The sequence below is a fragment of the Mauremys mutica genome, chromosome 2 (assembly GCF_020497125.1).
Source record: "Mauremys mutica isolate MM-2020 ecotype Southern chromosome 2, ASM2049712v1, whole genome shotgun sequence".
NCBI lineage: Eukaryota > Metazoa > Chordata > Testudines > Geoemydidae > Mauremys > Mauremys mutica.
The window spans coordinates 179806135-179819093 of NC_059073.1; the positions used below are offsets into that span (position 1 = coordinate 179806135).

A 12959-nucleotide genomic window follows, 5' to 3' on the forward strand; every position below is an offset into this window, starting at 1 on the left:
TTCTATGCATCCAAAGAAGTGAGCTGTAGCCCACGAAAGCTTATGCTGAAATAAATTTGTTAGTCTCTAAGGTGCCACAAGTACTTTTCACATATAAATGAATTTATCCTAACAACATCCTTGTGAGGCAACCAACTATTACCCCCATTTTAAAGATGAGGAGGTGAGGCATAGAGAGATTAAGTAACTTGCCCAAGGGTCACATAGGAAATCTGGAAATATCTTGTAAATCCCATTCCAGTTCTTTCATCACAGACCATCCTAGCTTTCTCTGTCACTGTGGTTACAAGCGGTGGGTCTTTTGGAAGACAAGAAAGGTAGGATTTTCTAGAAAGCAGAGTCACTTCCTGGCACTCAGATACCCACACATTTTGGGAGCTGTAACATGTAACCTTGAGCTAACAAAGGACAAAGAGGGACTGCATTGAGCCAAAACACAATGGGATAAAACAACGGATTTCTCCTGCCATATTACAGCCAGTCCTTCCAACAAAAATCACCTATTATTGCCCATCTAGTGATATTATTCTAGCATGTTTGCATTATGATTCCTCGCTTTCCTTATGCAACAAGTGTAGCTTTAAGACGTCCTGAACTGGATTTGTGGTGATTGCTAGTCAGGATAAGCAAGGCTGGATGCTCTGACTGAAGAGTTCAGAGGAAACGCCACCAGGGGAACCTCATGTTCTTTTCTAAGTCCTATTCAGACTGACCTTACAGGGTCTGAGCATGATCTGGCCCTGAGTATTCCAATTTGCTGGGTGGTGAGCACTTGCAGCTTTCTCTGACTTCCATAGGCATTGTATGTGTGCAGCTTCTCTATAATCAGGCTACTTACGCAGGTGCCTAAATATAAACTAAGGTGCCTACCCATAGGCTCTCAAGTTAGAATGTTCTGGCCTTGGTGTTTATTTATTGAGATACTGTACAATATGTACCATATAACTAGGGCCCCTGGCTTTTACTGAAAACCTCCAAAAAATTCCTGGGTTTTGAAAAATTCAGAATTTGGATTTTTCAGCTGCTCAAACTCCCCAGACCTAGGTCCCCACATCACCGACTCTCTGCCGGCCTCCTCAGCATGCCTGTGCAGAGGAGAACAACTGCCAGTTGGTGGCTCTCTCAGCTGCACAGTGCGGGAGTGAGATAGGCAGGGGAAAGCTGTATCGCTGAGAACTGGCCCCTCCTGATCCCAGCTCTTCAGCATGGCCCCAGGACATACAGTCTCGTCCCCTTCCCCCCCCACACACACATTTGCAGGACAATCCTTTCCACCCATCTCCCTCCCCCCTGCCAGGAATCCCCTCCCTCCCACCCACTGCCAGTTTATCAGGCAACCTGTCTTCCTCAATAGGCCCCTGCATCCCCAAGATGGCCCCAGTGAGTAGCTGGGCTTAGAGAGGAACCCCAGGGCACAGAGCTGGGTCCACTTCACTAGCTGGACAGAGCCCCCTCCTCTCCCTGGGCTGGGAACAGATCACACCAATCTCCATGGGCCCACGGAGTGAGCTGAGAAGTGCTGAGACTCTCTGAAAAAGCTGCTGTGAGTCTACACAAGCCAGGACTTTCGGAATTCACACTGAAGACCTTATATCAAGAGTAACTGCTCAAGTCAACAGTAAACTGTTTTGTAAAAAGAAGTTTTTTTGCAATGGGGATATAACGGTTTCATAAACAATAAACTTTTCTGTAAGGGCACGTCTACATGTGCAGCGCCGCAGCTGTGCTGCTACAGCGTGCGTGGTGAAGACGCTCTATGCCGATAGGAGACAGCTCTCCCATCGGTATAGCTCTGTGCACACTAGCGCTTATGTCAGTGTAACTTATGTCGCTCATGGGAGTGGAATAGTCACACTCCTGAGTGACATAAATTTTGCCAATATAAGTGGTGGTGTAGACAGAGCCTAATGGTTGCTTTCTTTCTGTCCTCCCAACCCCCAGTACTAAACCTGATATTTACCTGGAAAACCATGATAGGTTTTTTGCATTGATTTTCACCCGTTTTTAAATTCTTGAAATAAAAACTGATATATTCCTGGAAAATTAATAAATAAATAACATTTGGAAATGAAAGGCCTTACATATTGCATTTAACAACATGTTTAGCTAAACACTCAGGGCAAAATACTGCTTTCACTACTTTGGAATAATGCTATTAAAGCAAACTCTAAAATTACACCCTTGCTACTGAAAGAAAAATTTGGCCCATGGTATTTAGGACATGTCAATGTTAACCAGAAAGCACTTTTTTGTTTGTTTTTTAAAGAGAGAAAGCTTTGGTGCAAAAGAGCAAAAGCAAAAGTGACCTGAATTACTCTAAATATGGCAAACTAAAGTGGAAAATGCAAAACACAAAAATATTCTGGCTTTCAGATGTAGTCTGTTATATCAGTTACCTTTGGTCCCATTGGCCCACGCTGTCCAGTCTCCCCAACAGGACCCTACAAAGTATTCTGAGTTTACTGATATATCAATATATAATTTCATATTCCTTTTTTCTCAGTAACAAACAAGCTCACAATCACAACCATAGAAAAGTCTTTTAGTAGCTGTGTCAACAGAAAGAATTAAAATGCAAAAAAAAAATTGGTTAGATATTTTGAAGTCTGTCAGTTTAATATTTTCTTGTAATAGGCAGAGTATATAGTGATAGCTATATTTAAGTTGCCCAAGTATTTCCACTCTAAGGAGTTGCTTATATATATTTTTTTCCAATCACTTACATAACTGGCTGAAATTCTGAAGGTAAGTTCTCAGCCTGGGAGCAATATTTTTGAAAAGTTTAAATCAAAATGATGTTGCCATTGTTAAAGATTGGGGAGAATAAAAATATATATACTGTCCCCATTATAAAACATATCTTTGTGACCTTTCTTTTGAGCAGCCTGAGCCTGGAAGTGGTGTTAGATGGTCAAATGTAACATTTGGCAGGAAGTGACAGTATTCCCTATCTTGCAGAGGTGACTTTTGGTGTTCTGGTGAAAACTGCTTGTGATTTGTCAACATTATAAACATTTAAAAAACCCTACTTTGTGCATACGCACTGAATTTTTGTAATGCAACCACTTAAACTGCCATTGTTTGTTTGTTTTTTCTGTCTCTGAATGCTTAGGGCAGGTCTGCTCTTAAAATACTCCAGCAGCAGTGCATTTGCACCCCAACAGTGTTTCAGTGAAGACACTACCTACGCCAAGGGAAGGGGTTCTCCTGTCAGTTTAGGTAATCCACCTCCCTGAGAGGCGGTAGCTAGGTTGACAGGAGAATTCTCCCATAGACCTAGCGCTATCTACACCATGGGTTAGGTTGGTTTAACTGTATTGCTCAAGGGTGTCCATTTTTCACACCCCTGAGCAATGTAGTTATATGACCTAATTTCCTAGTATAGACCTGGCCTAAGATTAGGAAAGTTCCTAGGCAGTGTTGTTCCTTTCTCTTGAGTTAGTGAGGTTGCACTGCCTTCTTCAGTGCAATAAGTATTGGTGCCAAAAGAGTGCTGCCTTATTCCATTTGAAAGAGGCCTGGGCTACACTAGAAAATTAAGTTGGTTTAACTATATCCCACAAGGGTGTGAAAAATCCACTCCCAGAGCAGCATAGTTAAGTCAACCTAACTCCCAGTGTAGAAGGAAGAATTCTTCCATCGACCTCCACTTTGTGGAGAGCTGGATTAGCTATGCTGAGCCCCGGTCTACACTATAGAATTACTTCAGTATAACTACATTACTCAGGAGTGTGAATAATCCACACCCCTGAGTGACGTTGTTATACCGACCTACGTGAGGGTGTAGACAGCTCAGGAGAGCCCTTCCCAATGACATAGCTACCGCCTCTCATGGAGGCAGAGTTATTAAACAGATGGGTGAGCTCTCCCCCATCATCTTAGAACAGGGACCTCAAACTCAGATCACCATGAGGGCCACATGAGGACTAGTACATTGGCCTGAGGGACGCATCACTGACACCTTTTCATATAAAGTACAAAAGCCCCCCCTCTGCCCACACCCCACTCCACCCCTTCCATGAGGCCCCGCCCCTGCCCTGCCTCTTCCAACCCCTTCCTCAAAGTCCCCACCCCAACTCCGCCCCCTCCTGCCCCTATTCCAACCCCTTCCCCAAATCCCCACCCCTGCCCCACCTCTTCTCCACCTCCTCCCCTTAGCGCGCAGCTCTCCGCTCCTTCCCCCTCCCTTCTGGAAAGTGCTAAGTGCCGCCAAACAGCTGTTTGGAAGCGGGAAGCACCTAGAGGTAGGTAGAGGAGCAGGGACATGGTGCGCTGGGGGGCGGTGGGTGAGGGGAGCTTGGGAGCCGCAGGAAATAACTCCAGTTGTGGGGGGGGCACGGGGTGCTTGGTGGGCTGCAGCAAATAACTCCATGGGCCACATGCGGCCCGCAGGCCACGTTATTGAGACCCCTGGCTTAGAGCATCTTCACCAGAAGCACTACAGTGCAAGTGTAAGTGATGATGCAAGTTTTTAATGTAGACCTGCCATGAGGGAAGAAACACTTCCGTCGGCATAGGCAGTGCAGCTGTGCTGCTGTAGGATTTCAAGTGTAGATAAGCCCATAGAAAGGGGTTCATGAAATAAGGCAGGAGCACTTGTCTCACCAACTGCACATATTATGCACTACAGAGCTCTCCACTGATATCTGGCAAAATAGATAAACATAGCACAAAGTCTTTGTTGCTTCATTTTCCTTTGTAAAGAATGCACAAAATTAAATACAAAAGAATTCCAAGGTTGCAAAATGAGACATGCAAAAGTCAGGAAATGACAAAGTTAAGGTTGCCAGCACCGCCCTAACTCAGTTCCTGTGCATGTATACATTATAATACAGTCCTGATCCACACTGGATCACCTATTGTCTCAAAAGAAGTTCCTTCTGAATGGAACAGATTAAAATATGGTTATGTTTTACAGACATATAGTAGGGAGTCAAACCCAAGGAGTTTTTGAGTAACTACTTCCAGCTGGTGACTGAGTGACAATCAAAGCTCATGTTCTTATAAAAGGTTGTGGAACGTACTTGAGGTGGAGTGAAGTCTCTCAGAGTCACATAGAATTTGGGGTAGTATCCTAAGACAGTTTGGAGAGAGAGGGTTCTCTGACTTAACATTTACAGATACAGCTGCTTTTGTTAACATCCTGAAAGCAGAGCGGCCCTTGCAGGTATAACCAATGCAGTGCTGTGTTTCTGAGTCTGCAGACAGCCTGAAACAATGACTCAGAGGTGTGAACTCCCCTGCTTCTTAATCTCAATAGGGTGTCAGCTCTAAAGCCCAATGATGACACTTGGATGTCAACATTAACTGTCCCACTGTTGATCATTTGAGCAGATATGAAGGAGAAGGGGTCAGAGTGATGTAAGTGAAGTTGAATATGATAACAAGGCACTGAACAAATAATTAAATACAGGCCTGTCAACTGATTAAAAACATTAACTGTGATTAATCACCCAGTTAAACAATAATAAAACACCATTTATTTAAATATTTTTGGATGTTTTCTACATTTTCAAATACAATAACTCCTCGCTTCACGTTGTAGTTATGTTCCTGAAAAATGTGACTTTAAGAGAAACGGTGTTAAGCAAATCCAATTTCCCCATATGAATTAATGTAATGGTGTGGGGGGGCTGGGTTCCAAGGACATTTTTTTCACCAGACAAAAGACTATATATCTATATCTATCTATCTATCTGTACACACACACTATATATATATATATAAGTTTTAAACAAACAATTTAATACTGTACACAGCAATGAGGATTGTGAAGCTTGGTTGAGGTGGTGGAGTCAGAGGGTGGGATATTTCCCAGGGATGCCTTACTGCTAAATGATGAACTAGAACAGCTGAGCCCTCAAGGGTTAACACGTTGTTAATGTAGCCTCACACGCTACAAGGCAGCACAAATGGAGGGGGGAGGGGAGACAGCATGGCAGACAGAGACACACACCCTGTGTGTGAGAGAGAGATGTGTATTGCCCCTTTAAGTATGCTGAGCGCACTCTAAGTACATTGCCTTTTTAAGTAGATCAGCAAGTTGAAACATCAGCTGCTACCAGCAAGCTCCCTCAGTCCTGAACCCTCTCGTGTCCCCCATCCCCACTATATGGAGATGGGGTAAGCGGGAGGCAGGAGTAGGAGGGAGAGGGACACCCTGACATTAGCCCCTCGCACAGCAAGCAGGAGGCTCCCGGGAGCAGCTCCAAGGCAGAGGGCAGGAGCAGCACATGGCAGTGGGAGGAGGGACAGCTGAACTGCCAGTAATTGATAGCCTGCTGGGCAGCTGCAGCACAGGGAACTTAGGGGAACGGAGAGCTGATGGAGGGACTACCGGTCCACCCTGGTTCCCACCCCCCACCAGCTCCAACAGGCTGCTCTTCCTGCAAGCAGTGGACAAAGCAGGCGGCTGTCAAATAATGTTATAAGGGAGCATTGCACAACTTTAAACGAGCATGTTCTCTAGTTGATCAGCAACATAACAATGAAACAATGTTAACCGGGACAACTTTAAGTGAGGAGTTACTGTATACTGATTTCAATAACAACACGGAATACAAAGTGTACACTGCTCACTTTATATTTATTTTTGATTATTTTGATTACAAGTATTTGCACTGTAAAAAACCCCAAAATAAATAGTATTAGGTAAACTGAAAAATACAAGTACTGTAGTGCAATCTCTTCATCATGAAAGTTGAACTTGCAAATGTAGAATTATGTAAAAAAAACCTGCATTCAGAAATAAAACAATGTAAAATTTTGGAGCCTGCAAGTCTACTCAGTCCTACTTCTTGTTCAACCAAACAAGTTTGTTTACATTTGCAGGAAATAATGCTGCCCACTTCTTGTTTACAATATCACCTGAAAGTGAGACTAGGCATTCTCATGGCATTGTTGTAGCTGGCATCGCAAGATACTTACATGCCAGATGCCCTAAAGATTCATATGTCCCTTCATGCGTCAATCACCACTCCAGGGGATATGCATCCATGCTGCTAACGGGTTCTGCTTGATAATAACACAAAGCAGTGTGAACTGATGCATGTTCATTTTCATTATTTGAGTCAGATGCCACCAGCAGAAGGTTGATTTTTATTTTATTTTATTTTGGTGGTTCGGGTTCTGTAGTTTCTGCATCAGAGTGTTCCTCTTTTAAGACTTCTGAAAGCATGCTCCACACCTCATCCCTCTCAGATTTTGGAAGGCACTTCAGATTCTTAAACTTTGGGTGAAGTGCTGTAACTATCTTTAGAAATCTCACATTGGTACCTTCTTTGCATTTTGTCATATCTGCAGTGAAAGTGTTCTTGAAATGAACAACATGTGCTGGGTCATCAACTGAGACTGCTATAACATGAAATATATGGCAGAATAAGGGTAAAAAGAACAGGAGACATACAATTCTTTCCCCTCCCCTCTCCCCCGCCAAAGAGTTCAGTCACAAATTTAGTTAACACATTTTTTTTAATGAGCCTCATCAGCATGGAAGCATGTCTTCTGGAATGGTTGCCGAAGCATGAAGGGGCATACAAATGTTTAGCATATCTGGCATGTAAATACCTTGCAATGCTGGCTACAAAAGTGCCATACAAATGCTCACTTTCTGGTGACACTGTAAATAAGAAGCGAGCAGCATTATCTCCTGTAAATGTAAACAAATGTGTTTGTCATAGCAATTGGCTGAACAAGAAATAGGACTGAGTAGACTTGTAGGCTCTAAAGTTTTACATTGTTTTGTTTTTGAATGCAGTTATGTAATAAAAAAATCTACATTTGTAAATTGCACGTTCACGACAAAGAGATTACACTACAGTACTTGTCAGGTGAATTGAAAAATACTATTTCTTTTGTTTATCATTTTTACAGTGCAAATATTTGTAATAAAAATAATATACATTTTGATTTCAGTTACAACACAGAATACAATATATATGAAAATGTAGAAAAACATCCAAAATATTTAATAAATTTCAATTGGTATCTATTGTTTAACAGTGCGATTAAAACTGTGATTAATCACAATTTAAAAAATTAATCCAGAATAATTTTTTAGATAATTGCGTGAATTAACTGTGATTAATCGACAGCCCTAATTAAATATTTATTTACTACATAAAAGCCATATTCTACCCTTAATCTTGGGCGGGGGGGGGGGGGAGAAAGAGTAGAGAGCCCTAAAATTATAGCCCAGCCCACAGACTATAATTAAAAACAGAATTCAGCCCTCTTCACCAAATAGGCTTTGCACCACTGCTTTAAACAGAACTACCAATTTCTTAATACAAGGTTGAATTAAAGGTTTATATAAACTATACAGCAGATTGTCACTGTTTTATAATCATTGCTATAAATTACACACAAAATGATAATATGAATCTTTTGTTCAGTGTCTTTGAGAAATTACAATCCCATCTAAAGAAATTGTGACAGAACAGATGCAGTACAAACAAATCCAAAGTACCTCCTAATAGCTGGCTTTAATTAAAATCCTCTTAGAAGCAGACAATCTTCTTTTTAACACAGGCAGAAACCTCTAGAGGTTTTATAGGATGTAAGTAGCTCACAATGGCAGGTCCCTTCCCCCAAAGTGACACTGGCTTTGAATGGAGGGAACGCACAGCAGCAAAGTCTGCAAAGAGGGCAGTTGTGATGTGGGAAATGGCAGAAACCTGCCCTCCACCAGGTAACACAGCATTAATAGTGGGTGGCACTGCATGACCAAGGTGGCTGGGAACACACTGATTCAGTGCACCCCCACTGAGAGCACTCCCATGAAGTCCCTGGTGGATTTTAGAGTTGCCCAGACTGGCAAAAATTCTAGGGAGGGTGATGGAGGAAACAGTACCATGCTCCAGCCCTGACTGCATTTGGTACTTTCCTGCTCTAGGCAGAGTGAATCTGGCTCAAATATGCCAAAAAAACCCAACTGCCCGTGATATGAACTCTGTGCAGAACTCTACAGCTTACATCAGAATGGGAAAAAGCCTACATAACCGCTAGGTCCCGTGTTTATTTTCACTGGTGCAATGCTCATGAAACTGAGCAACTAACACAGCTGTTAAGCCAAGCACAGAGAGGGCAGGTATGTGCGGCATTCTTAATCCACTTCAGCCCCCACCTGCAAGATCCCCTACTCTTCCAGTCTTCAACTGTTTTTAAGCAGAAACATCCTATTGTGCCCAAACATATGATGGCTTTGTGATATAAACAAATGCCATAATTAATTATTCTATGTGACCTAAAAGTCAGAATTTATAGCTAAGTCTCTGACAGTGAAAGCTAGAACATTAACCCAGCGTGTCATTCCAACTGGCGTGTTTCACAGGTCTGCCAATTATAGTCGAGGTCCGTATACGGTGGGGCACTGAATTGCACTTTTAAGGACTTACTTTCATTTCACTATGGAATGCATGTCTGAGAGTCTGCTTCTGAACATTAGTGAAACAGTGAATTTGTGTCAATTTCATTTAATTGTTCATTTTGAATTCATATAGTTTACAGAACACAACAGCAAAAAAGTATTAGAATTCAGGAAAGCAATTTTGGAAAATAAAGGAATCCAGCCTGCAGGGCCGGCTCTACAGTTTTCGCCGCCCCAAGCAGTGCACCGAATTGCCGCCGTGGGGGGCGAGGGCAGTCCGTGTGCCGTTAGGCCGGCAGGCGCATTTCCGCGGCGGGGGCAATTCGGCGGCAGCTTCTATGTTTAGCTGAAGCCGCCCCTGGGAATTCGGTGTGCTGCTTGGGGGCAAAACAACAGGGACTGCCGCCCCTTGCAGATTGCCACCCCAAGCACCAGCTTGGAATGCTGGTGCCTGGAGCCGGCCCTGCCAGCCTGTGGGGTATGGAGGAGGGAGTAGAAGAGTTTTCACAAACTCCCCGAGTTTGTATCTTGGAGATTATGAACAAGAAGTGGTCACAGTCGGCAGAGAGTAACAGTGACCATGGATACTGAAGAGCCTACAATGTCAAAGGCTGCAGAGTGAAAAGGATAAAGGAGTATAAGGCAGAAAAACAGGCTTTTAGACAATCAGTAGCTGGTCATTAGAGACCTCTGTAAAACCAATTTAAATGGAATAGAGGGGTTAAAAGCTAAATTATAGGTGATACATGGGGAGTTAGAAGAAGAACATAGAAATTGCCATTCCAGCCCAGAGCAGTGCTCTGCCTAGTTCAGTATCTTGTTACGGACAGTGGACCATTCCAGATGTTTCAGAAGGTGCAAGAAACATATTAGTGGACAGTTGTGAAATAAACTACCCATAGGGGAAATCAGTCACAGGTTGGCTTATGCCAGGATACATAAGAGTGTCACATTCATTCTAAAAAAAGAATTGTATCCTAGCTAATGTAACTAGAGATGTTTTTATTATCTGTATAAATGTCCAATCATGCTGAATCCTGACAAGATTTTGACTTCACTCTTGTGGCAGTGAGTTCCACAGGTCGGCTATACATTGTGTAAAATGATTATTTTCTTCTCTGTTTTAAATGTGTTGCCTTTCAACTTCACTGACTATCCCCTTAACCTTGAATTATGAAACTGAGTATATTTACCTTCTCCTCATTATTGTCTATACTTCACAGCCATGTACACTCTTATTCATCTTCTCGCTAAACTAAGCATTCTCAATCTTTTCAATCTCTCCTCATGAAGAACCTACTCCCGGCCACTAATCCTTTTTATTGTCCATCCATTGTCCCTTTCTTTTAAATACCTCTTTTTTGAGACAGGATGACCAGAACTGATAAGAGTACTCTAAGTGTGGGCACAGATAGATTTGAGTAATGGGATTATAATCGCTTCAGTATTATTTCCTCTATCTATATAGCCTAACACTGTTTGTTTGTTTGGGGTTTTTGCTGTTATTGTTTTATTTAGACAGCTGCTACACAATGAGCAGACCCTTTCACTGACCTTTACACAATAATTCTCTCTCCTAAAAAGTTTAATTTAAAAATCAAGGTTGCATAACTAGACAGCTTGATCAGTGGGGCTGGAGGGGAAAAAAGGGAGGAAGGAGAAGTGGGGTTTTTTTGTTTTGTTTTTTTCATGTTTAGGTGAGAAAAAGCATGTATTTAGGCTAATGGGAAGGAGCAGATAAGGAGATACAGAAAAAAAACTGCACTTTATCCTATAAACTTTTAAAACTGTAACAGATCAGCAAATATTTAAACTAATCGAATACCCCAAAAAATTACATGAAAACTATACAGATTTCCTGGGCAACATCCTGATAATAATTTAGTACAATATAAATCTAGAGCAACTCAATTAAAACCAGTAGACTCTCTCCAGATTTCACCTGTGTGAGACAGATCTGGGTCCTCCTACTACTCATTTTTCTTAAGACAGAAAGAATAGCCTGGCTCTGTATGAATTCAGAATAATATAATATAGCTGGACTAGTTCACATACTCAAAGTATTCCAGTCTTCCAGACAGACTGGATATAAAATGGGAGGAGTATATTTCAACCAATTTTTTTTTGAAAACCAAATAAAAACCCAAGCCAAAAATCTTACATTTGGCCCTCTTGATCCTGGAATTCTGGGTTCACTCAACAAACTGATGCTCCCTGAGCCTTCCATGTCCTATAGTGAAAGAGAAGAGAATCAGCGAACATTATATTTTACACTCACAGCTATTTTATATCGGGACTTCCACTTGAATCTTAAAAAGCAAAGGCACTGAAGAAAAACCAAACATACTTTAAATTCTTCTCCAAAACCATTTTTCTATCAGTTCACTGCTAAGTGTTAGAGGTGAGCTATGTTCAAATGTGGGAACAGCACACTGATCCTTTGTGCCAATCGGGAACCTCGCAGAGTGATAGGTTTGTCACTTTATCAACCTTCTGCATTATTTCACATTGAAAAAACAGGAGAACAGAGTGAAAGTAACTTTCCATTTTCAAGAGTACTTTGTACTAATTTAATTTCTGGTGTCGGATTTGTGTTTTGTCATTTAATTATCTCATAGCATTATGCTGCTTTGTATAGCTGTGCATACTGTAATTACTTTTCAAAGCTAAATTGCTTAAACATTTATATCTGTTCTGGCAAAGGAGGCTCTGCAGGCACTTTGCCAAGCAGCCTAATTGTGATTCAAGAACTAAAGTTATTTCTTCCCCTCACAATTGAACATTGGTTTCCTCCCTGCAATTACTGTGGAAGCAAAAGGCGATTCACAAGGATCACTGAAATGAGCATGAGCTGAGAGAACAGCAATGTCCATGCATGGGGAAAGGCTCGCTGAAGCAGAGGGCAGATCTCTATTACCGGGAAATGTGCTTTTTCTTTATATACATGCCAATTCTTTTACAGCAGTGGAGAGTGCAACACTCTTTCTCAATCTGTTTCTACCTCACTTACATACCACACCATCAGGGCAGAAAAGTAGGGCTCTGCAGCATTCAGCCATTTTTTCCCCTTCTTTCTACAAACTGTAAGTCAAAGTGCATCAAATACCAAATGAAATATCTGTTGCGATTATGAGCTTTGAACTGTTTAGCTGTTTGCTCACTTCCCAAAGGTGAATGCACTTGTGTTGCATGTTCCTTCACCTTGACTCCGTTGCGCTTTAATTGGTCTCCTTGTGGCAATATTTTTCCATCAAAGAGAGTGCCTAATGCCTGTTTTATATAACACACTGTCATTTTTGACACTCATGTGTTTTTAATAGGTTTACCAGGTACCTTCTGCAATACAGACTGTTCTTTTGGCAAGCACAAGGGCCAGCAAACCCAGTCTCTTTCTTTCCCCAGTGCAGCTCAGCTTTGGCACTTAATTAATAACAGCTGCTATCAAGTGCTGAAAGCAGTGCTTTGCAGAAGAGACATGCTTAGGGCAATAAACAGATTGCCAACCAAACGCTAGCACTGCCCTAACGAAACTGGCATACCAACTTGAGAACAGGCACAACATTGTCTTCAGGTGGCAGCAGCAGGAATCAAA

The 12959-nt window shown here is 42.0% G+C and overlaps 1 protein-coding gene across 7 annotated transcripts in view; it reads right to left on the reverse strand.

Moving 5' to 3' along the window:
* COL15A1 (collagen type XV alpha 1 chain) overlaps nucleotides 1-12959 on the reverse strand; it is a 328870-nt gene that overhangs the window by 77980 nt on the left and 237931 nt on the right. For all 7 annotated transcript variants that reach the window (XM_045005761.1, XM_045005760.1, XM_045005762.1 and 4 more), the window contains 2 exons: nucleotides 11529-11597; nucleotides 2397-2441 (listed from right to left, as the gene is read on the reverse strand). In XM_045005761.1, coding sequence (XP_044861696.1) covers nucleotides 2397-2441; nucleotides 11529-11597 — 114 coding nt within the window. The remainder of the gene's footprint in view (nucleotides 1-2396; nucleotides 2442-11528; nucleotides 11598-12959) is intronic.